This window comes from Bicyclus anynana, chromosome 8 (genome assembly GCF_947172395.1).
Source record: "Bicyclus anynana chromosome 8, ilBicAnyn1.1, whole genome shotgun sequence".
Lineage (NCBI taxonomy): Eukaryota > Metazoa > Arthropoda > Insecta > Lepidoptera > Nymphalidae > Bicyclus > Bicyclus anynana.
The window spans coordinates 11,689,925-11,715,774 of NC_069090.1; the positions used below are offsets into that span (position 1 = coordinate 11,689,925).

The window sequence follows — 25,850 nt, forward strand, 5'->3', positions numbered from 1 at the left end:
AATGAGGTAAAGTCTAGTAATTTTACACCAAATAATAATTTTATTGTTTTTATTATTGAAACAATGACAATAAAGATTATTAAGCTTAGAACAATTTAGACATTAAAAAAAAAGGAAAAGAATAAAAATAAAAAAAATATTAAGACTTAGTAAATATCTTTTGAATGGCATTTTATAGAAAAACAATGATAATTTAAAATAAATAAGGTATGAACGACCTGCGGTTTCTACCTTGTTTTTTTTATTTGTTGATAAACATTACACATCCAGTTTGGCTTTGGCATAATAGATGTTATTGACAAGTTTGATGGCCTGTTAAAAACATACGTAATATCTTACAACAAGTACGCTGGCACTATCAGTAACGGGACTGTAGTTTAGTTGGAAGGGCACTTTGGCACATATTTAATTTTGTGACTCTATCCACAACATGCCTGATCATAACCAGAGGCTTGGGTTCGATTCCCGAAAGTTTCTATTGATATTAAGCGTCTATTACGTTCTTTCAACAAACAGAATAATAAACAACAACAATTAATGTTGATTTATAAATAAATCATTGTTAATGGAAAAGTGACCACAAAATTAATACACAGACAAGAGTAAAATAAAACACATATATAACTTATTATAAACATATTTTTAATTATTTTGACACAGTCAACTTATAAACGTAATTTTATATGTACTTGTAGGTAGGTACTTACCAATAGATTGTCTTGAATTTTTAACATCCTACAAGATTACCATAAAACTTTTGAAGTATAGAACAGTGGGAAAATTACGTGTTTTAACAAAAAATACATATATGATATAGATATAATAATTGTTTAGTGATCCCGAAAACCCAAAATGTGATAAAAATATTCATAATAAATAGAGGAATATTACGAAAAACACATACATAAGGTAGTGACACATTAAAGACAAATCTTCATTAACAATATCAATATTGAATTTACAGTCATAGTAAAAGTAGTGCTATCCTTTTCAGAATATTCATTGTAGAGTGGGATAAAACTATTTTTAGAATTTTAGTTTAAATTTGCATATTGATGAACAGTCATATTGGCACATTATCATCAATGATTGCAAACGTTATATTACTATAGTTATAGAGATTGCATAGATCTGAATTCAAACACTCGGGACAAATTAGGAAATTATATTTTCTAATTAAATTAGCTCAGTTAAGAACTGGCCTTTCAACGTAGAAACCCCAAAATCGTCTTTGAATAAGTCAGGTTATAACGCAGTCGATCGCTTATTTTTTTTTTTGGTAATAAAAAATTATTATCATGCGCGAACTTTTGAGGAAAATGCCAAGGACAGTACAAACACTACTTATGATGGAAAACCCATAAAACCATCCGTTTATCATGATATTCCTCAATTTATTGAACATCTTACATCTAGTACCGAACAGTACTGACTAGCATTTTCAAACAAAAATGACACTGATGATTATGTCATTACATTAAGTGATTATATTTAACGCCAGTTTCATAGTTAAGTCACCGCAATTACCGAACGAACGTACATAACATTCCATTTGATTTGTGTAATCGACTTTTGCTTTCCATTACACAATAGCAGTGGCGTGCATAAGGTTTTTAACTAGGGTATGCACTGGAAAATTCCTTGTCCAACTATGTATCCTGTGGCCCAACATGGGTTTGTATTGAGTTCTCAGGTTAGGCAGTGCATTTATGCATCTATAAAGGGCACGCCTCTGGCACAATAGTTGTGGGGTCTCTCTATGAAACAAGCATGAGGAATGGTTACAGTTTTCTTATGCTAACGAACGACTTCGCTCGAATATATATATAACTAACATTAATTAATGATACATTCAAAATATGTACTACATTGAATATGCGTAAAAGACCGTTAGTTATTGAGGCACGTATAAAAACGGTCTTAACATATTGTTGGTCTAGTATTATCTAGGAAGAAAATGTAAAGTTTCGATCAAAAATTGTTATTCGATAACAAATTTGTTAGTGTTCTACGGAAGTGTTCTAGTCCATCTAACCGTTATTATTAGTAGGTATTAATTGAATCGTTTCATTCTACACTTTATTTATAAACTATCCTAAAGAAATCGATCTAAGTCTTTACTTCTTATAGAAATTGATAGTTATTTCACATATTGTCGTTGATTAAAAAAAAAAAATGTTTTTTAAAAACACATTGTAATCAAAATTTGGTAATAACATAAATAGCTGTATGTATGAATCTGCCCTGTAATTCAATTAAAAAAAAAATTAAAAACACCCAATTCGCTTAATTAGGCCATAATGAACATATATGGATAAAATTATCTTCGACTGCCATGTGTAACGTAATTAAATATTTATTATATGATGCGTATATTATACAATATCACATATTAAAAACAGTAAAAACAATATTGAAATATACAGGATGTATTATAAGAATGCAGAGAAGGAGTTAGTAACTTAAAAAATATATTTATCACAGCCGGGAATCGATCCCAATGATATTGAATCTTTTTAACATAAAAATTGAATTGAAGACGTATTTCAGTTATTTTGATTTTAACACAATGCTACTAAACCGATTTACATGAAAATGAAATGGGGCCAATCTGGAAGTATACTCTTTAAACAAAAAAAAAAGAATTTTTAAAATTGGTTGATAAATGACGAAGTTATGGGGTTACAAACATAAAAAAAAACATACGCGTCAAATTGAGAACCTCCTCCTTTTTTGAAGTCGGTGAAAAAATTACACCCTCTTTAATACAACAGACAATACAACAGACTTCGGCTTAAAAAAAAACAACAATAGCCATTTTTTTAACCTTATCTGAGTATTTTGATTTTCCCATTAATCCATTTTTAAAACAGCCCAAGGGGCGGGCATCGAATTCTGGAATTCTCGGTGGTTTCAGTATGGCCCCATTATCTTATAAATATTGATGATATAAGATGTTCACCTTCAAGCTTGAATTTAGTTAAATAGGTAATTGCTTATTCCATAATCATAACTCATCCTGTATTATAAAAAAAGCTTTGAAATAAATGAAAAAATCTATACATAAAATACCCATGTTTGACACCAGTACTTTTTAAGTGATTTTCCTACATTAAAGAAGAGGAATAGCTATTAATTATTATAATAATAGTTGTCGAAGTTGTTAGTTCTTGTTTAACGTTTGAACGTACAATTGGACACCAAAGTTAGCCATCTGTAAAGACAGTCATTATATATTTTTTTATTAAAGTAGACAATTACTAAAGGCGCGGTTTATATAGTGGTACAGTTTCTGATTTTGTATGTAGCCTTATTAAAATCCCTAGGATATTAAGCGTCTACGCTACATGTCTTACGTGGAAGCTCTTCTTAGGGCTCAAAGATAGTAATGGGGACAAAACAAGGTCAGAGGCTTTTCTTGTATAAATGTCTGTCTGTATACAGGTTGCTCGGGAGTATTTCCCATAACTTCAAGGTGTTGTCGAGTCTACCTATTGGAGCCGAACTGCATACTTACTATTTTTTTACTAAAAAAAACACTGTTTTCATACAAAGTAATTCAAATAATTCTGACTTTCCAAGTAACACACGCCTTTATCTATCCTTGCATTTTAAAATACGTAAAACTTGGCTACGTCAAAATAATGAGGGACATATTTCAAGATCAATTTACAAAAGAAATATTATTTACCCCGAAAATATTAATTTTAGAACACATGTTCTTTAAACATTTCTAATTTATTTTCGGTAAAAAATATAATCCCAGTTATGGGGAATACTCCCGAGCATCCTGTATATATCACCCTAAAAGTAGAGTTAAGTAAGTTAACGTCAAAAAGGTATTTTGGTATGGAAGATCTTATGTATACGTTATCCTTGCATGCCGTGGGAAATGTTATAAGCGAATATTTTATTGTTGTTTGACACTAGGTGGACCAGAGGGTCCACTATCCATTACTAAAATATCTATTTCTGTATGCATTTATTATTTTCTAGGCCAGTATTGATAAGTTACGTCTTACACGCTGTCTAATAAAACACCGCGTGTGTAAACCGCGCCTTAGTTAGCATGCAAATATGCATGAAACGGCACATGCATGCTATATTGGAGCAGGCTGAGTTTACTACAGATTATATATAATTAATGGATTTTTTATTCGCACGTTTTAATACGCCGTTTTCGTGTGATTACGTATTTCGTATATACACTTTCTAGACATGCATTGGAAGAGAAATGGCTACAAAAATCTACGAATACAAATTTTGAATTTTAAACGATTGAAATGATAATATTTGCAAATAAAATTATAATTTCGTATAGAAATTTTGTCGGCTCCGATAATAATATGCACGTATAACACAGTAATTGCCCATTACCATTAAACGTAAATTTAAAAACGTCACAGATTACCGAGAGAAACATCGATTTATCTACCACTGCATATATGCGTATATTTACTTGAACTTTTTATGAGAGTAAAGTAAAACAATTAGGGTACCTAAAATTTGGTATTCCATACTATTTCTATTAAATTCAATTTTTTAAATCATAGTTAACAATGAAATAATAGTTTATAAACCGATGTTCTCTTTGCAATACTAAATAATATTACAAACGTCGTAATACATGCTGTTAAGTATATTACCTAGAACCTTTTTTAACACAATTCTAACATTTATAAAAGTCTAAATGACAATTAGGTACACACACATATAATATATAGCATGATATATAGGTGTAAACTATCCCTTATACCAATTTTACTATAACCTCTCGCCATCGATCTTGGCACGCAGATACCTAATACACAATGGTACTAAAACATTTAAGGTATTAAAGAAATTAATACTGTATTCAATAAGGATTCTGTTGAAACATTGATGCATTATTTTAAAAGTTACTTCGCGTGCCAGGAGCGTGAGTCAGGTTACGTTGATGCACCTGTATATAAGATTTGTTTTACTAAGGGTTTCCTGCAGTACATACCATTTCATAACAAAACAAAATAAATACTCTTACACCGTAAGTTACATTCTACATTATACACTATCGATTATATGCCTTTAGCACACACTTCATACATGAGTTTCACACATACACAGCCTTATAATAACATTGTAACAATATATTGGTCACGTCTCTATGTGTTTGATATAGTAGAACCATTTTGAAGAACCAACAAAACCAAAAAGTAAAAATTTTAAGAAAAAGTTTGATTATAAAAACAAATATAAAATAATAAGAACTGCTAGTTGTTTTCTTAATAATGATTTTCTAATAAAAAGAAAAATAAAAGTCGGAGGCGTTAAAAAAAATTAAAGCTCAGAGTCACGTTTAAAAAAAGAACACCATTTTGATTTTTTTACTTCAAGAACTATAAGTAAACTTACTTGTAACATCTAAGCACACAAATTATGTTGTTTATGGTCTAAATGACGCAACCAAAGTCCGAGCAACAATTTCAAAATATGCATAAAGCAACTATACATTTCATTTTCATTTAAATTTGTGTATTCATCGAAATACGCCAACTTTCTGCCGTATTCTTTGTACGAGGCTATTCTCGTAATCAATCTATTCAAGTTCCTGCTCAAAAACGACATTTTCTGTTCCCCTTCATTCCCGCTACAAATACTACAATCACAATTTCTACCTATTTCTACTGAATTGGAAGTTTCCGTTAGTATAATATCATTTTCAACGGTGGCAACATCGCCCTCATTACAACTATCATCTGCAGTTATAACAATGGTAGGAAGAATTGGTTCACGGCATTCAGATTTTGACCGCATATGTAAGTTTCTATTTAGTTTACGCATGTTTCTTAAAGCTTGGCTTCGATATTTAAGTTGTTTATCCTCGACAAACGTAAACTTAACAACTTTGTCTACCGCTTCAACAGAACTACGATGCCTAGCAGAGACGGGAGTCTCCTTTCGTTTATCCTGAATGAAAACATCGTCGCAACTTTTAAAGTTAACCAAATTTTGTGTTGGCAAGAAAGTATTTTCTTTTCCTTTAGAATAACTTTCTTGCCACAAATTTGTCGTTACGCCGTGTCTCCTTTGTCTGGGAGTTTTGCTTTCATCAACTTTTTCATTATCAGCGTCGTAAGATATGCTTCTGTAAATATGTGGCTGTCTCATATCAATACTTTCATCTTCATCTTCTAAATCAACCTCGGTCTCAACTGTCGCCAAATTCTCAGCAGAATTCTTCGCGGACTCCTTGTTTTCGTCGAAACCTTTGAACGAAAACGTCTTCTGCAACTTCCTCATCTGCGGAGTCACGCGCCCACCTTCGGCGTCTAACCCTTTGTAACTCTCCTTCAAGACCGAAAACGCCAAACTGTTACCGAACATCGAGTTCGTAACATCGACAGATACGTGCCTGCTTTTCGCTTTAACCGGAGAAGCTGGGATATCGTCGAAACTTCTGTTCTGTTCGACTCTCAGCCCCGAACCGTCGTCGGAGCCTATCGTCCAAAACGAGACAGCTAAATCACTATTGCTATTCGAAGACTCGGAAAGGGTTTGCAAGTATTTGAATATGTCGATACCTCGATCTAAAGAAATGGTTCTCTGAAGCGGGATGTCGTGATCGAACCTGAAGTCGACTTCGTAGTCCTCTTCCTTTTCATCGAATTTGCTGCCCAGCCATTTGTCGACGTCCCGATTGCTCAAGTTCAGTTGTAAAAGCTCCTGTCGGAGATCGAGCTCCGGTTTTGTGCTCCGTATTTCGGAGAAGCGTCTGCGTGTTTTGTGTGTGGTGTGTTGGGTGTGTTGCGAGTGTTGGGGCGTGTGTGTGTGTCGGGCGGTCGTCGGGTCGGAGTGTCTACGCGGGGGCGGAGGCGGGGCCGGCGTGCGCGGCGCCCTTGCCGTGCGCGGACATCGGGCGGCGCGAAAACCCCCCCACGGTGATATCAGACTCAGCAAAGAGCTTGCGAAAACTGCGGACCGACATACTGTCTCAGTACTGACTTCTACGTAACAGGAATCGACAAATTATATCGCTATCGTAATATACAATTCGAGGGATTCTCAATAATACAAAATAATGTCATGTTCAACTGTATATGTACTGAATAAATCTAATTAAAATATCCTTGAATATGTAATTCTTATAGAATCATCAGTGTAAACAACTATAAATTACGATAGCGATATGACGATTTTCTATATATTTATTAAATAATATAAATACTAGTTTCCCATACGAGATGGATCTTATTAATATAACTATTTTTTGACATTAATGCCTCCGTATGGGTGTGTATAATACCTTTATTCCACACATCAGTGCCAAGGGCCGAAAGAGATCCTCGGAGGTGGCGAGCGGCGGCCTTCAGAGCGTGACGTCAGCGCCAGCCAGAATCTACCCACCGATATGAGGGAGAAGGAGAACCAAAATAACAAAACAAAATTACAAACAATAAGAAAATCCGAGATTTTACCTAACACTTTTTACTCAACTTTATATTATACTGATTTTACGTAACTATATTTTTTTTTTAGCAAAATCAAGAAAATTTTCAAAAATTTATTTTTTTCAACAATTTACTCGTATTTAAAACTTTTACTGCAAATTTATTAGCGTTAGAAACATCTAGCAATATTTTATACAGAAATATAAAATTCAATCTCGCTATAAACACGAAGCTAGAAATATTAGAAAAAAAAAACAAAAACAACAACAAAATGAATATTGTACAGATAAATGATGAAAAAAATGATTCAAAAAGAAATGAGAGGATTAAAAAAAAATCGAGTTAGCGAAATTCACAAGTATCATAATCATTAATCAATTAAAAAGAAAATAAAGAAAAAAAAAGACGAGGACTGGAAATGTGAAGCGATAAGCGTTTGACAAGGTGTATTTACTGTCATGCCAATCCGTGCTCCGTGCTAGTGTTACGATGGTTCCACAGATCTCTTTCGGCCCTGGTCGCATTTTCCGTACATTTAAACAATAACGCACCTAAAAAAACAATCGACAAAGTTTTGAGCATCTTTTGAAACATAAAGCCAAAAAAAAAAAATACAACGTAAACTATTCATGCGTTATTTTAATATTTAACTTAAAAACATATTTTAAAAAAATTAAGAAAAACGAACCAGAACCAACTTTAAGCGGTGTGTAATACTACAAAAGAAATATATCAACAGTGTATGGACATAAATATATTACACAATATAGAAATTATATTAAAGTATATAAATAAATATTTATATATTTGTTGATATGTGTGCATTATGCTAACAGTACGCAGAAATAGTTCACATATTACTATTGTTTTGAAATGTACAAAATGCAGACAAAAAATAAATTGACGTTAGCGGATTGTGTACTTTTTTGTCAAAAGATTACTCAAATTAAAATTTTCTATTGTACAATTATAGAGCTCTCACACACGATCGACTTCTTCTAATCTTGTGTTTTGCCCTCGCCATTGCCATTTACATCAACTGACAGTGTACTTTCCATTACATTTACATATTTTAAAATTACTTCTTGCTAACATTACATACGATCTTTTAGAGTTTCCACACACTATCGATTTTTTATCAGCCAATAGCGTCCTTACACAAAGTCTTAAAAATTCAGCGTAGTTACCAGATGTCAGACAATCAAATACTCTCGAAATATTGGAAATAACACAATAAAAGTTAATTCAACATTCTCTGCAAATATTACCAGTAGGATAGAATTAAATTAAAAAAAAAAACTTTCTTTCGTCCCATCGCGTCGAAAGGGACAGCGATATTTTCGATTCCACCACTATTGGTCGATAATATGTCTTTATCTCTTCACGAGATATCTCGGTGAAGCACGCTAAACCTACAGATGAACAGCGAGTTCATCATCCACAATGTTCTAATGATGAAGTGGACCAACAAATTTTTGTTCAAGGATTACAAGTGTAACATTTGCACGTGCATATAATATTTTAGTATGTGGTCACACTATTTGCCGATAAAAAGTCTGTGGTGTGCAGAAACTCTAAATGAACGAAGTAATATAATTATCACAAATAAATATTAGAATATCAATGACTTGAAAATAGTCACATTGTCGAGCAAACTCCGAAGAAACATAATGACTCATGCCATTTGTTTATTTTATAGTTGATCCACAAACCTCAAATTATCTTCTAGGCCTTTTTAAAGTGTTTTATAAATTATTAAAAAAGGTTAAAATGTGCATATTTGTTTGTCGATAACTGTGGAAGACTTAAAGATTGAAGATGATAATTTACAATGTCTTCTTTTGGAGACCATATTATATCATTAAAGTATCAAAAAAAAATCGGTTGTCTGTAAAGTATGTTTACTGACGATAGCTGAACGTGTCAACGTCATAAGAAAATACTGATGGAATGGTTGCATTTTTCAAAAGAAAATGTTCGTTTTTCTAAAATACTGTTTAATAATCTTCATAGACCAGAATATACATTATTTCTGTAAAAATGTTGGCAACCCTAGAGCGAGGGAACCACGCATAACGTCATCGTTTTCGTCACGTCAAAAAATCGTGAAACAGTTAACTTTACAAACAGTTGTTACGTGATCGAATCAAGGTTTAAAATTGAATTTCAGTGTTAGTCATCGCAAAATAAGGTAATAAATATTAATAATATGTATTACCTTATTTTATGTGTGTACATGTATGCTGTATATGTAACTAAAATTCTGTATTTTTTAATATAAATTTAAAGAATCCAACACCTTAAGCTATGTATTTATATATATAACCAAACAGAGACATGCAAAAACCCAAAAACAAAAAGTGCAAATTCGTTTACGTGCCACGGAAGTTAAAAAATTGGCTATTTTTCTCCTCTATAACACAGTTGTGTATGCCTTGCTTTATACGAGAGTTGGAGGTATTTATTCTCGTTTGAGGAAATTGTAATATGTCCTCCTAAATTTTAGAATTTTTAAAATATCAATTAATTTGTGAAATACAATTTTACGAGAACAGACTTTATTCAGAAATGCTGTACCATTGTATATAAATGCTATGAAAAAGTGCTATACCAATCGTATAGCACTTTTTCATAGCATTTATATCTTTGTGACTACTAGAAAAAGTTGGCTAAAAAGTATAAATTACTAGAAACTGTCTCTCTGTCTCGAACTTTAGTTAACTAGAGTATAAATCTCAGTTCTACTCGCGTCGAAACACGTCCAATCAAATATGAGTAGACCAATAAAAAAATGTACAAATTGATCAAAAATTAGTTAAAACTAAAATACTCTAAAAGTGTGATAGTCAATTTACATTATTAACTTCCGTAGCGCGTGATTAAGGGAACATCCACATCTGGCGTAAGCCCGCGTACAGTAAGTATCACTGTCAGGTATATAGGCTTAACATGAACACCACGATATACCCCGAGACGAGAGAAAGACAAATGTCAACCAAGAGCGGCACAATCGAAAAAATCGTCGTCTTTCATTGCGTTGGGATAAAAGATAACATTATTTCAACTCCGCCGCTATTGGTCGACAATGTCTTTTTTTCTTCATGAGATTTGTCGTTTCCACAAGTTACGCTTACAGGCTCATGTGAATGAAATAACACATGGAAAAAAAACAGTTAACTACGCAAATTTGCACAGTTGACATCTGATTATACGCCAGAAGTAGAAGCTTAAGGTCATAGCTCATTGGAGTCAACTAGCACCCGACTTGCAAAGCCTGGTCCGGCCCGGCTCGTTCTCGAACATCTCGTGATGTTACATGGTGATGCTATATGGTAAACGTCTATGTCAATATCTAATTATTCTAAAATAATCGAAATATTACAGAGGTAAGATTTGATTTTTCATCTGTTAAGTTGTTAGTTTGCTACGATTAAACTCAAAAACTACTCAATCGATTTTAGAAATACTGTCACCATTAGAAAGCTACATATTTACTGAGTAACATATAGGCTATATTTTATGTCCGTATCCCCACGGAAACGAGAACTACGCAAGTAAAGTGCGAGGCGTCTGCTATGAGATATAAACTGTAATTGGTGTAGCTTTACTACTCAGGTGCCGAGTGACTCAAATGAGCAGTGACCCTAATAGTCATAAATGGAGTTTTCAACCATAACCGTTATAACTAATATAGTATATAGAAATGTATACTCACAACTTCCTGATGCCACTGTTCCTCTTCCACGGCGCGTCGTCCGGCTCGGCGGGGAGCGGGCCCTGCACCGGCGCCTCGTCCTCCTCAGCCGCCGCCGTGCTCATTGACGGCGATGTATCTGAGCTACTGGAAAGGTATATTATGTTCTAGAACACTTCTCGAATATTAACTACAGTTAAGCCGTTTTTCGAACTATGTTTTAAGTTGGCATTCATGACGTAGAAACCTACAACACGAGTGACACGCAATTGGTCGGTTTTTCCTTTTTAACCGATAGTGTGAAGCAAGGGAGGAAGATTTGTTCCTTGGTGGCGCTCTAGAGCCCAAACGCGAAGGCAGATTTTGTGGAAACCATTCAACTCCTAAGAAAATAGTTCAAAGTCACACAACGGCGGATGAAGCGAGCTTTAAAGTTTCTCTGCGTGATCGAGTCAGAAATGAGGAGATCCGCAGAAGAACCAAAGTTACCGACATAGCTCGGCGAGTTGCAAAGCTGAAGTGGCAATGGGTAGTGCACATAGTTTGAAGAGCCGATGAGGTCCCAAGGTGCTGGAATGGCGGCCCCGCACCGGAAAGCGTGTTCGACCCCTCACTAGGTGGACTGAGGACATCAAGCGGGTTGCAGGGAGCCGCTAGATGCTGGCGACTCAAAACAGTGTTGTTTGGAAGTCCATGCAAGAGGCCTTTGTCCAGACGTCCATCGGCTGTTAACGATGATGATGACGATGACTCCGTTTAGCTCATGAAGTTCTCTGTCTATCTCTCACCTGTCAGGTAAAGGCTCAGCTTGCAACGCCTGCAGCTGCTCCTCGGCGCGGTTCAGTTTGAACTTCAACTCGTTCCGCTCGTGCAGTATGGCGCGCATTTCGCGCACGCTGAATGTAGGTTTGAATGATTGATCCTCATCGTCCCCGCCTTCGGGAATGGCCACCCCGCACGAAGTGCACTTCTGGAACAAATTATTACCTTACGCTTTAATGGATTTTGTTGAATGGAACTTGTTAGGAGGAGGATGGAAAGCCACACCCCTTTCCCCTTCCTTTTCGGTTTCTACACGACATCGTACCGGAACGCTAAATCGTCTCTGCTGGTAACTAGCCACGGGCGAAACCTCCCACCAGCCAGACCTGGGCCAGTTAAAAAAACCTCAATCGGATCGCACCCAGGATCTCCGTCTTGTAAATCCAGCGCGCAGGCCGTCAATATAATAATAATAATAAATCTGATCACTGATATCTATAGGATAGCGATGTTGAGATGGGTATTTCTTTCTGTAGTATATTTTCATCATATAACGAAAACATAATAAGCAAATCACATATGTTAGTCCTCGTAACGTTAACAACCAAACATGAAACAATTTGATTGGACTAAAACTTTTATCGCATGCTTATTGCTTATAATCCAGAATATGCTTAATCGCGGCCATCTAATTCCGGAATAGGTATGTCCTCTTGAGACTAATGACAAACATGATATTTAACGGCAGCTTAAAATATATATTATACCTTACCTTGTTATTTGCATCGGACTGCTGTAACGCGGTGATGTCCCTCTGTTGGGAATGCACTATGGCGCTCAACTCCGTACGTTCCTCGCATACGAGGCGCATCTGAAAAGAAAAACTTTTATTATATATCTATAATTTATGCCAAAATACAAGAGAAAACTCAAAAAGAACTAATGCTAAGTTTCTAGTCTATACTAAAGCCATACTCGAGGAGTACTGTTTACTAGCAAACAAATAAGAAATGAGGGTAGAAAACGCATATCATTTCATAACTTTTTTATTTTAAATTATTTATCGTTCTTTTATTAAATATTATTCAAAATATACAAACTATATCTAATTGTTTTAAGCTGACTAATCAAATTTATTTTTATTTATTTAATAACAAGTCAATTATGATTATTAATAGTGTGAAATGACTAGCGATTTATACCCTCATTTTTGGTAAACAGTACTCCTCATATATATCTATCTATTTCAGTAGATTATGCTTTTGGAACCATAGAGCACCAAACTCGACCTTTCATAAATATTTTGTATATAAAGTAGGCTTACTTGAAATCTATGATTTTTTACAACTATTCATGTTAATTAGTAAAATCGGGAAATAAACTCACATTAGCATTCACAACATCAATTAATACAACTTCAAAATAAAAACTTAAACCTTCAAAACATACGCTAATGAAAGTTTTTATACAAATTGAAATACCTGATTCTGTAACTGCTTATGTTTCCGCCGGAGGTCGCGGCTGACCTGCGCCAATTTCTCCACTTGACTCGTCAACTGGAAACCATCCAGAATGGCCATGTTAAATAAAATATACCACTCCAACCTATAACGAGTGCGGCACTCGTAAACCAAAGAAATGCAATTAAAATTTTAAAACTAAACTCATAATTAATTCATATTATAATTATGAATATTTTTCACGTAATATACCACATAATATATAATATATATGTGATAATATATACACTGTTATACAAGATATATATTCGTAGTCTCAAAGGGATGTTACACAAATGTAGGTTTGAAGAACAAAGAGATATATTAGTGCAGCAGATTAGATATGTCGATCAAAATTTATTCCGTACTTATTCGGCGATAATAAAAAAAGGTCACCCTCTTTAAGCCAGTACTCATATAATCTGATCCTATATAATTGATTACAGTGAGAATTTTCGCATGAAACACAAACGAGATTAACAGACAAATAGAAAATTGGGTCATGGTTTCTTTGTGAAAAAAAATGGAAAATTATATTACAATTTTCAAGATCTTATTATCCCGTTTAAGCCCGGGATATCGTCTGATCCTTTGTAATTGATTGGAGTGTAGATTTTCGCATGAAACAAAAGGGAATTTAACAGATTAGTAGATACGAAAGTAAATTGGGCGTTGGATTTCATGTAAAAAATTGGAAAATAATACAATTTCAAGATTTACTCAATAATATATTTAATATTTATTCAATTATCCTTTCTTTTGGTACTCAAAAATGGTTATTTTAGCAATCCAGATGTATACGTCATCAACCCATATTCGGCTCACTGCTGAGCTCGAGTCTCCTCTCAGAATGAGAGGGGTTAGGCCAATAGTCCACCACGCTGGCCCAATGCGGATTGGCAGACTTCACATACGCAGAAAATTAAGATAATTATCTGGTATGCAGGTTTCCTCACGATGTTTTCCTTCACCGATTGAGACACGTGATATTTAATTTCTTAAAATGCACACAACTGAAAAGTTGGAGGTGCATGCCCCGGACCGGATTCGAACCCACACCCTCCGGAATCGGAGGCAGAGCTCATATCCACTGGGCTATCACAAGCTTGTATGTATTTATTTATAATCTTGTTGTCTAAACTACTGAGCCAATTTTATGATAATTGTTTCGTCATGTCATTATGGTTCGAATTACAATAATGGCTTCTATTGTAAAGTTAATATATGACTGAAGTTCTTTCGAAAATAATAAAATGGAGTCTTGTGATTTCTATTTATATAATTGGGTTCACCATCATCATCATTATCTTCTTAATATATTAATGCGAAAGGTCACTCATCACGAAATCTCTAAAACCGCTCGACATACAGAGATAAAATTTGACAGGGAGGTACTTTATAGTAAGACGTCTGCTAAGAACGAATTTTGCGACAGGGCCGGATTAAAAAGGCCTAAGGACAGGCGAAGTCGCGGGAATCCACTAGTCAATCATATGTCTCTTGTAATCTCTTTAAAATAAAAACTAGAGTAATAATAATATTAAATTGAAAATTTGTACGGAACCTTCGGTTCCCGAATCCGACAAGGAGATCTTTATATGTTCTTCTCCCGTAGAACGGACGGGGGTACGGGTTTCGAGACTATCCATTTTCTAAAAGTACAGAACTAGAACTAAAACTACCACGATAGGTGGCGCGTTATTCCTTCTCGCGGTTAATGAAAACACACGTAATACAATGAATTTTCATCGAGCTCTACGTTTATTGGTTTCATATACGAAGGTCACGATTTTAACGCCGCAAATTCGCCAGTCGCGCTCTGGTTACGGTACAATAGACTTTTCAGTTCACTAAGTTACCACTGAAATAAACATTAGTGTTTGATCGAACAGGGCATACAATAATTACTAATTACACATAATTTATTTACGTACAACAATATTAATTGTAATCAAACATACTTCAATAAATGGAAAAACTGATCGACGAAGTCAATAGTCATGTCCGAATATTGGCATCCAATAACTAAGGTTCTTTTTCATTATAAAAATGAGATATAGATACATAATTATATACTATTATAACATTTTACTCATAAAATTATACACTAAAAAAAATACTAGAAAGCAATAAAATTAGCATAAGCATAAATATAGTTATGAGTATGAACATTAAAAATGTAAACAAAGTCGTATAATAAAATCTTGATAAATATTATTTTTAGGGTCCCTACATTTGGCTGGTGGGAGGCTTCGGCCGTGGCTAGTTACCACCCTACCGGCAAAGACGTACCGCCAAGCGATTTAGCGTTCCGGTACGATGCCGTGTAGAAACCGAAAGGGGTGTAGATTTTCATCCTCCTCCTAACAAGTTAGCCTGCTTCCATCTTAGACTGCATCATCACTTACCATCAGGTGAGATTGTAGTCAAGGGCTAACTTGGAAAAAATAAAAAAAAAAAAATTTAAAGAGGATGAATTTTTTATCGTTTATCACATGGTGCGGGGTGTCGTTATTGGTATTTTTATGGATTAAACAAGGGTTTAAAGTGCTAATTTAATTACGGAATCCTACACTGCGCGTGGCCCAACACGCACTTGGCCGGTTTTTTATTTATACAGATTGTTGAATGTGTTAGTTATGACTCAGGTACATTTCTTTTACTCTAACTCAGGTGTTAATTTTGTATAAAACGTAATGTACTAAGATTAGGTAAGGTAATGTATCCTTTAGATTAGTTGTGTTACTATTAACAGAAAAACGCAATTATGCAATAGGGATGATGACAGTTTTTAAAATTTTATATGAATTAAGAATATGATAATAGTAAAGCAATTTTTTAAAAGTAACAGGGTAACTATCTGCGATCATTACTTTCGGATTTAAATGGTCAAATTTGCGGCGCTGCCGCAGGTTATGGGCGTTTTCAAAATTACTAATATCTTCGTTATTTGTGCGTTTATGTTTATAGTTTATTTATTAAAAAATGTCACATTTAACGTAAGGACGCTAAAATTGTATGAATTTTCATTTAATTACGATAAACGATTTTTAATAGATTTTGAAATTTTATAATCTTATTTATTTTGCAAATATCCAGACAATATTTGCTTGTTATGTATAAACTAGTTAACATTGACCTTATTTACCCGAATTTATCATAAAAATCAATATATTCAAACCTAGTCATCGTCCCCATTGTAAATGATGACTACTAAGCTTCTTGCAGGCTAGAACAAGATATATTTATATTTACTGCATTAGGTTTATGTTACAGATGTAGATATAAAGATGATTCACGGACACCATTCACGGACGGTTAATGACGAAGCCTCATGATTTAACAACACCTGTACCTAATGTATTTTATACCAACACAACAAACATATTTTATACTAGCTGATGCCGCGCGGTTTCACCCGCGTGGTTCCAGTTCCCGTGGGAATACCGGGATAATATATAGCCTATAGCCTTCCTCGATAAATGGACTATCTAACACTAAAAGAACTTTTCAAATCGGACCAGTAGTTCCTGAAATTAGCGCGTTCAATCAAATAAACAAACAAACAAACAAACTCTTCAGCTTTATAATATTAGTATAGATTAAAAATAATTGACGTTCCTTAGTAGGTAAATATTTAAACTCAGCAATAGCTCAACCGATTTGAGTTTTGTTTGATCTAATACGGAAGGAACTTATCAACCTATTAAAATAAACTATCGATATTCAGAAAAAGTTTCCGCTCCATTCTATCTCTGAATAACAAACACAACATACAACAAGAACAAGTAGGTAAATTATCTGATAATAGATCCATCAGAAACGAATCAACTACTTTCATGTGCCGCATGCCGCTATCATTAGATGTATCTAGTCATGTGATGGATTCGCTTTCAATGCCATCGCACCTACTAGCAAATAATGTTAATGATATAATAAAAGCTGAAGAGTTTGTTTGTTTGTTTGGCTGAACGCGCTAATCTCAGGAACTGGTCCGATTTGAAAAATTCTTTCAGTGTTAGATAGCCCATTTATCGAGGAAGGCGAATTTAGGCTATATATTATCCCCATATTTCTACAGGATCGGGAACCACGCGGGTGAAACCGCGAGGCGTCAGCTACTATAACATAAGCTTAGGCAAACCCTGCTAGAGCATTTATGTAAGCTTTGCTTTAAAATACTCTTATAATCTTTAAAATATGTTAAGTTATATACAAGTTCATCTCCATGAGAATCAGCCCCTATCCCACGTAATAGTTATCCTTTTCCCAGTTTTATTTTGGCCTCACCTGATGGCAAGTGATGATGCAATTTAAGATGGAAGCGGGCTAACTTGTTGGTGTTAGTAGGAGGATGAAAATCCACACTCCTTTAGTTTCTACACGACATCGTACCGGAACGCTAAATCGCTTGGCGGTACGTCTTTGCCGGTAGAGTGGTAACGAGCCACGGCCGAAGCCTCCCACCAGCCATAAATGTTTAAATATGAAGCCATTATGTTTCTTATGGTAAATCAAACTTGCATTGATTAAATGAACATTGTTTCGTTCGCTAATTAACTGTTGTCGAGATTGGATTTTTATGGAATTTTTTCAACGGTTTTATGTTGAATTCTCTGAAACTCGGTTAACACGATCCCACAATAAAGATAGCCGTATCTTAAGTATGAATTTGCGAGATCCTTGAGATACTGATCTAGGTTCAATGCAACAGTCAAATACGCTGCGACACCATTTGCCATTAGTAGAACTGGTGCTGCAAAACTGTGACGTCACAACAACTACTCGTATTTATCAAAAAAAAAAAACTTTAAGTTACACTCCAAGCCACCAAACTCTTAGAACGGAAACAGTGTTTTGTATGGTAGATTTACCTGTCGGCAGAGATTTTCATCATTTATTTATTCTTCCTTATAAATCACTCTATCTATAGGTGAAAACTGCATGAAAATTCGTGCAGTAGTCTTTGGCAGACAAACAGAAAAGACGCGACGGAAGGTTTTGATTAACAATTTGTACATCCATACACAATGTAAATGTGAAAGTAAGTCTCTGTCTGTTTGTTATCCATTCACGGCTAAAGCACTGAACCGATTTTGGTGAAATTTGGTATACAAATAAATGGATCCTTGAAGCATAACATAGACTGCTTCTCACCCCAAAAAAAATAGTTCCTGCGGGATTTGAAAAGAACAGCGGGCGTCCGCTATAGCTTGGAAACTTCGTTCGTAACACTCCCGATGTTGCGCGCGGGCCGGGGAGCGTGTAGCGATGAATGAAATACCCACGACTGATGCACGTCACTTCCCCGCACGCACGACCTCATACCCGCGCAGTCTTTCCCCCTGTCGCCCTATATCACCGAACTTGCCAGACTATAGTATATCGTCATCAACCCATATTCGGCTCACTGCTGAGCTCGAGTCTCCTCTCAGAATGAGAGGGGTTAGGCCAATAGTCCACCACGCTGGCCCAATGCGGATTGGCAGACTTCACACACGCAGAGAATTAAGATAATTCTCTGGTATGCAGGTTTCCTCACGATGTTTTCCTTCACCGATTGAGACACGTGATATTTAATTTCTTAAAATGCACACAACTGAAAAGTTGGAGGTGCATGCCCCGGACCGGATTCGAACCCACACCCTCCGGAATCGGAGGCAGAGGTCATATCCACTGGACTATCACAGCTCACACTATGCTGTCACTATAGTAGATAATACTCGTAAAACCCCACTTCTAAGCCAGGGGTTGAAATGTAATGTGTACATTAATCTAAATCTCGTCCCGTTACATGTCATGTGACATGCACTCACCTAACGAGCGGTTACTGTTTGTCACAATAGCACCATGTGATTATGCATGCACACGAACCACCGAGCGACGTTCTAACAAAATGTAAAACTTTAATACTGAATATGCATGCGACTCGGCAGAATTTAATAGCGCCAGCAGAACTGTTTTCACAGTTGAATAGACAAATGTATACGTGCTTAATTGCATTGACGAATGAACACGAAATAAGATGATAATAATAGTTATAATAGTTGTCTAGCAGTGGCGAAGGATGGAATTTAGACGAAGGTAAGCTGTCCCAAACATAAGAAAAATTCTTATAGCGTGATACAAAATTTGACGCAAATTCAAAGTCATTTGCTGCAAAGATGCTGCAAAACCAGAGAGCCGTGATAGCCCAGTGGATATGACCTCTGCCTCCGATTCCGGAGGGTGTGGGTTCGAATCCGGTCCGGGGCATGCACCTCCAACTTTTAAGTTGTGTGCATGCCCCGGTGCAAACGGTGAAAGAAAACATCGTGAGGAAACCTGCATACCAGAGAATTTTCTTAATTCTCTGCGTGTGTGAAGTCTGCCAATCCGCATTGGGCCAGCATGGTGTGATGTGATGTGGTGATATTTAATTTCTTAAAATGCACACAACTGGAAAGTTGGAGGTGCATGTTCCAGACCAGATTCGAACCCACACCCTCCGGAATCGGAGGCAGAGGTCATTTCCACTGTACTATCACGGCTCTCTTTAGGGTAATGTATGTCAGTAATTATGAAATCTGAACAAAATATAAATTTGTTTTCTTTCTTTCTTTCTTTCGAATATAAAGATACCTAATTTTTGAAAATATACAATCATTACAATTGATCTACTCAATATTCATGTTTTGTTCTGATTCCAAGGTCACAAGTGTCCCTGCCCTGTTTTAGGTCGTATTTTTTATTTATAGCGGTTATTTCAATCGGTATACTTTAGCGACAAAGGTTCGATTTACTTTTCGGGCGCCAAAATTGAACACCAATAGGAAATTTGAGAATGTAAACTAAACTCAACTTCCAGGTAAGTACGTAACTATCGGGTTTCTTTCCGGCTGTTAGGTAGAGCAGCATTCAAACTAAACAGCTGGGCTGTTCACTAAATGATTGATTATACTTAATTAAAATTGGAGGTAAAAAAATTGTTATTCGATATACATGTCCATGTGGACGAATTCGCGGGATTCCACTAGGTAACTTTTAGAGGTAAAAACAACTCCGAGCTTTTACTTTTTAAGATTTAACGAATATTCTGGCTGATGTAGGCGTTATCACTTTCGGAGAGTTTGGTCGTGACGTGAAAATTCATTAATAATTTTAGGAGCCATTATATTTTTAATCTGCCCAATCTTTCAAGAGCAGGGTTGTCCATTGTCTTACTCGCTCTTATGTGTATTTATGCTAATTCTTGGCAGTATCGAGGACACTCAAAAAATATATATTAAAAATTATAATGGTTTCGGTGATCCTGGCGTCTACAGTATAATATCTCATGAAGAAAAATAGACATATTGACGACCACTAGCGGCTGAGGTAAAATATACCATTCTCTTTTTTCTTTTAAGACTAAAACAACGAAAGATTTAAAATTTCATTTATATTTTATAACTAGCCGATTCCAGTTTCACCCGCGAAGTTCCCGTGAGAATACTTATGAGGATAAAATATAGCCGATGACACTCGAAAATTACGTGGCTGTCTAGTGGTAAAAGAATTTTCAAAATCGATTCAGTAGATACAGAGATTATCCACCACAATACCACAAACTTTACCTCTATAATATTAATCTATATGTAACTATATATTGATATATATATATATCTTTTACTGCAAGGTGAGACTGCTCGGTCTCATTAAAGATGCTACAGAAAAAATATAAAACAAAAATAAAATATTGATACATAGATAACCAAAGTTTAGTAATTAACGATTACGTTCGTTGATCTCGAATTTAAATTTGATAATAATATGCCTACAACCGCACTAATAATATCTTTATTGCAGGCGAACAAATTAAACAAAACCAAAGATAATCTCGTTATAAAGTAACTGTTGATTTATTATCTAGTGCTCCATTTTACTTTCACTTGTATTTGGGATAAAACTTCTATACTTATTTAAACTATACATGTAATCAACTATTACATAAACAAAAATTTTATTATCACGGAACTCAATTACTATTTTAGAAGATCATTATATGTATGTCGGGTTGGTTACACTATTTGTAACTTCAAAACCGCTGAATGGATTTGGTAGGAACAATATAATGACACAAATAGATTACTTATAGAAACACATAGGGCCCGATAATCTCATCCCAAGAGACCTGGATCTACAGATCTAAAATGGTGAATCTTAATAGCTTAATTTATTTATTCATTCATTCATAACATCGAGTAAAAACTTAATAATGAACAATTTAGGTCTTAAATTGATCGTTAGCGTTCTACTAGATATAAAAATAAATATTATATATTTTTGATACATAAATACACAAAATTTAATTTTTTTGATAATACGAGCCAAAACTACTAACTTATTGACTTAACTGTTTCATGATGTTAACACTAAACCGTTACCTACTGCATGTTTGACAAAATTAGTTAATAATTACTTTGACGTTTATTCCATAAAGTAACATCGTGACGTCACAAAATGGACGACAGCGTTATTGACGTTTAGAAAAGTTTATTAAATACATAATTTTTAAATTACGTTTTGTATATATGAAATCCTTTAATAAATTATTGATATCGATATATTTTGGACCCTTATTCCATGTAGGTACACTAAATTAATATTGTTTATGTTACATTTGATATGACTCAACTACCCTAGTATGGAAATTAGACAATTGAGGATCTTGAGCCTTGAAACCTGCTACCTTCCAAAGCCACCACGTTCCAGAAATACTAAATAAGCAGTTGGTGTTAAATATTAGCTTCAAATTGAAGATAAAAAAAGACAGACAAGCAAAATATGGTAGTAGCTGGTAATATATGCGTCATATATAGTTTTCATTATGTATCGTATATCGTCATAGTGTGTTGTGTATTTAATGCTGTTAACTACTGCAATCGCTCATTCCGTCATGCGGCCAGATTTCAAAATACACGTGTGCAAATATTTTACTTTCTATTAATCGATATAATAATATACCTCTTACATTATTAATATTAAATTAGATAAATTAAGTTCGAAGAGCCGATGGACGTTGGGGTCCCAAAGTGCTGGAATAGCGACCCGGCACTAGTAAGCGCAGTGTTGGTCGACCCTCCACCAGGTGGACTGACGACATCAAGCGAGTCGCAGGGATTCGCTGGATGCAGATGGCTCAGTATCGTGATGTTTGGAAGTCCCTACAAATGGCCGTCCTGCAGTGGACGTCCATCGGCTGATATGATGATGATGATGATGATGAGGTAGATTAAATCATGGTTTCCATTATATTACCGGCTCTTCTCAGCAAAACCTGCCTTCTAAACCGGTAGTCTTTACAAATAAAGCTCACAGTTTCAACAGTGCTTGTATAACTAAGCCTCAGTGTAATATCTTTGTCATTACCGCATTCGGCTCACTGCTCAGCTCGAGAATGAGAGGGGTTATGCCAATAGTCTACCACGCTGGACCAATGCGGATTGGCAGACTTCACACACGCAGAGAATTAAGAAAATTCTCTGGTTTGTAGGTTTCCTGGCGATGTTTTTCCTTCACCGTTTGAGACACGTGATATTTAATTTCTTAAACATCGTATCGTACCGTAATATCTTTGGCGCCTACCAAATAGTAACAAACAATGGCCAGAAGACCTTTACGGTGTTATAAACATTTACCCTTTAACAATGAACCTTTGCAGGGGTTGTTTGGTCGTACAGACGTCATACCAGATTAGCCAAGCAAAGGTGAGCGTGTCGTAAAAGTTTAGGTCGGGCGTGTCATTCATTCTCTTAGGTAAAATTGTGATGTAATTTGGCGAGGAATGAGATCATCGGACCGGCGTTTATTTACGCTTGTGTGTAATTTTACATGTTACATTACATTACACTATTACATTGAACAAAAAAGATTCATTGTATGATAGTGTATAATCTATCTATTACTTAAATTGCGTTTGCACGAAACCAACACTACCTATTTGAGTAATATTTAGTCTCAAGATCAGTATTAGAAACGACCTTCACCCACCTGTTTATTGGATAAGTGTTTTAAATATCAAGTTTTGTACCTTAAAAAATATATTGCGAGTAGGTAAATTAAATATAACGTGTCTCAAACGGTTAAGGAAAAACATCGTGAGGAAAACTGCATACCCGAGAATTTTCTTAATTCTCTACGTGGACCAGCGTGGTGGACTATTGGCCTAACCCCTCTGATTCTGTGAGCCGTGAAAAGGCTCGTGCTCAGCAGTGAACCGAATATGGATTGATAATGATGATGATAATGAATTTTATGTAAGGTATTTTTCGATTAAAATTTTAAGAATTTCTATCTATATGACGTAGGATAATAATAATCAGACAAACTGGATCATTGCACAAATCCTAGCACGTTTACTTACTAAACTTATAGAATCGATGGCAGGTTTTCAATGTTTACACCCAAAACACTTTACCAAACCATGAAGTCTCTATCGTTAGATTAAAATTTATTTTTTTGTTCTAAACGCTAGATTTAAGTTATCAAATTATTTATCATCTATCTACTACGTCAATATCAAATCAAAAAACCAAAATTCAAGTAGGCTTGTCAGTTGATTATTTGTAAAAACTCTACCACCGTTTTGGAAGGTAGTACTGTTTTCTTCGATTCGGACTTAGGACTCTGCTAGTACCTAGCTACTCTGAGTAGATAAATATACATTTAAATTTCATACGCGTACCTACATACTATAAAATCGGGAAACATGATTGTCTGCGCTAACGAGGTCTTAGTTTAGATATTCATTAATTAATTCATTTCCTTAATTGACTCAGTCGGCAACCCACACACTATTCACACTAAGCATTGTCAACGAGGCATCTACTAACTAAAGCAACTTAATATGTAGATTTCTAATACAGAACCAAAAAAGCACAGTTACGACTATTATGGAACGTTATCTCTAGGACACACACGATTAATTAGCCTTACATAATAATTAAGACGGTCAGCCGCGAGTATGGGTTGTGATATGAGTGTTCCGCACAAAGGTAATACTTATACGTTCACGATGGCATTCAATTTGTCACCCTTCTCTGTCGACCTCATTATCATTAACTTATGAGAGATTTTTTTATTTCTATATTTCTTATTTATTAGACTTATTGGTGATGCAAAAAAGTAGAACGTAGTTAATGTAGAAAACAGTACTATTTTTTAAATAAACTACGTTCTATTTTTTTGCATCACGATTGCATTTTAAATACAATAACTTTGACGATGAGAAACAAGATTATAGAGTTTTTTTTTTTGCATTTCTAAAAAAAATAAAGAATATTGTGATCAAACTAAGGCAAGGCAATAGTAGGTAGTTGCAAACGCACCCCAATCACAAAGATTGGCGTTAAAATTCTATATAATGCTCACGTTTTATTACTACTGCTACGGAACGCTAATAAAACCATCCCACTCAGAATTTTACAATATCTTATGAGATGCGATATTAGCGTGTTATGAAACTATAGATATGAATAATTTAGCAAAAAAGTAAAAGTAAATTGCTGTTTAATGAAACGGTCAGAACTATTTGAGCGGCGGAGAGCAGTTACATAAACAAAACTGAATAAACATTCATCTATACTAATATTGTAAAGCTGAAGAGTTTGTTTGTTAGTTTGTTTGAACGCGCTAATCTCGGGAACTACTGGTCCGATTTGAAAAATTCTTAGTGTTCGATAGCACATTTATCGTAGAAGGCTATAGGCTATATATTATCCCCGTATTCCTACGGGAACGGGAACCACGCGGGTGAAACCACGCGGTATAAGCTAGTAACAGTATAAGGATAACAAAACTTCGCCATTTATCCGACTACCGAAGGAGGATGTTTTTCGGGAATATGTGTACATTATATATTATGTGAATAGATATATAGATTACCTACTTTTGGAAATGGCTTTGGTTGTTTTAATGGTCCGAGTCAAACTGACTATATTACTATTATTATACTACTAGATGACACCTCGCGGTTTTACCCGCTTGGTTCCCGTTACCGTAGGAATACAGGGATAATATATAGCCTATAGCCTTACTCCATAAATGGGCTATCTAACACAGAAAGAATTTTTCAAATCAGACCAGTAGTTCCTGAGATTAGCGCGTTCAATCAAACAAACTCTTCAGCTTTATAATATTAGTATTGATTACACTATACATTTAGCATGCGATCCCTAACTAGACACGCCACGTGTTTATTATACGTTTACGCAAAGTGAACACTTTGTGGAACAAGACAATAAAACTAATTTAATTATATGAAAGGATATTTTATATTTACGATTGAGTTGCCAACCATTTCTATTTTATGTTTGTTATTACCTAACGCAAAATATTAAAAAAAAACAATTGTACCTATACTTAATAGTTTTAAGTTACTCTGTAGTTATGTATTGTGCTGACTACAAAATTATTTCTATTCCAAGGATGTATCATACGAGCTATATG

At 34.9% G+C, this 25,850-nt stretch overlaps 1 protein-coding gene across 7 annotated transcripts in view; it reads right to left on the reverse strand.

Moving 5' to 3' along the window:
* Positions 1 to 621: 621 nt before the first annotated feature.
* LOC112055642 (RILP-like protein homolog) overlaps positions 622 to 25,850 on the reverse strand; it is a 34,497-nt gene continuing 9,268 nt past the window's right edge. For 2 of the 7 annotated variants that reach the window (XM_052882923.1, XM_052882924.1), the window contains exons 4-8: positions 13,365 to 13,439; positions 12,656 to 12,754; positions 11,910 to 12,088; positions 11,143 to 11,268; positions 4,186 to 6,950 (exon numbers count right to left, since the gene is read on the reverse strand). In XM_052882923.1, coding sequence (XP_052738883.1) covers positions 6,836 to 6,950; positions 11,143 to 11,268; positions 11,910 to 12,088; positions 12,656 to 12,754; positions 13,365 to 13,439 — 594 coding nt within the window. In that variant the 3' untranslated portion in view covers positions 4,186 to 6,835. Of the gene's footprint in view, positions 3,215 to 4,185; positions 6,951 to 7,282; positions 7,376 to 11,142; positions 11,269 to 11,909; positions 12,092 to 12,655; positions 12,755 to 13,364; positions 13,440 to 25,850 lie in introns of those variants that run through there. The other 5 variants (XM_024095831.2, XM_024095833.2, XM_024095834.2 and 2 more) reach the window with 4 other exon arrangements.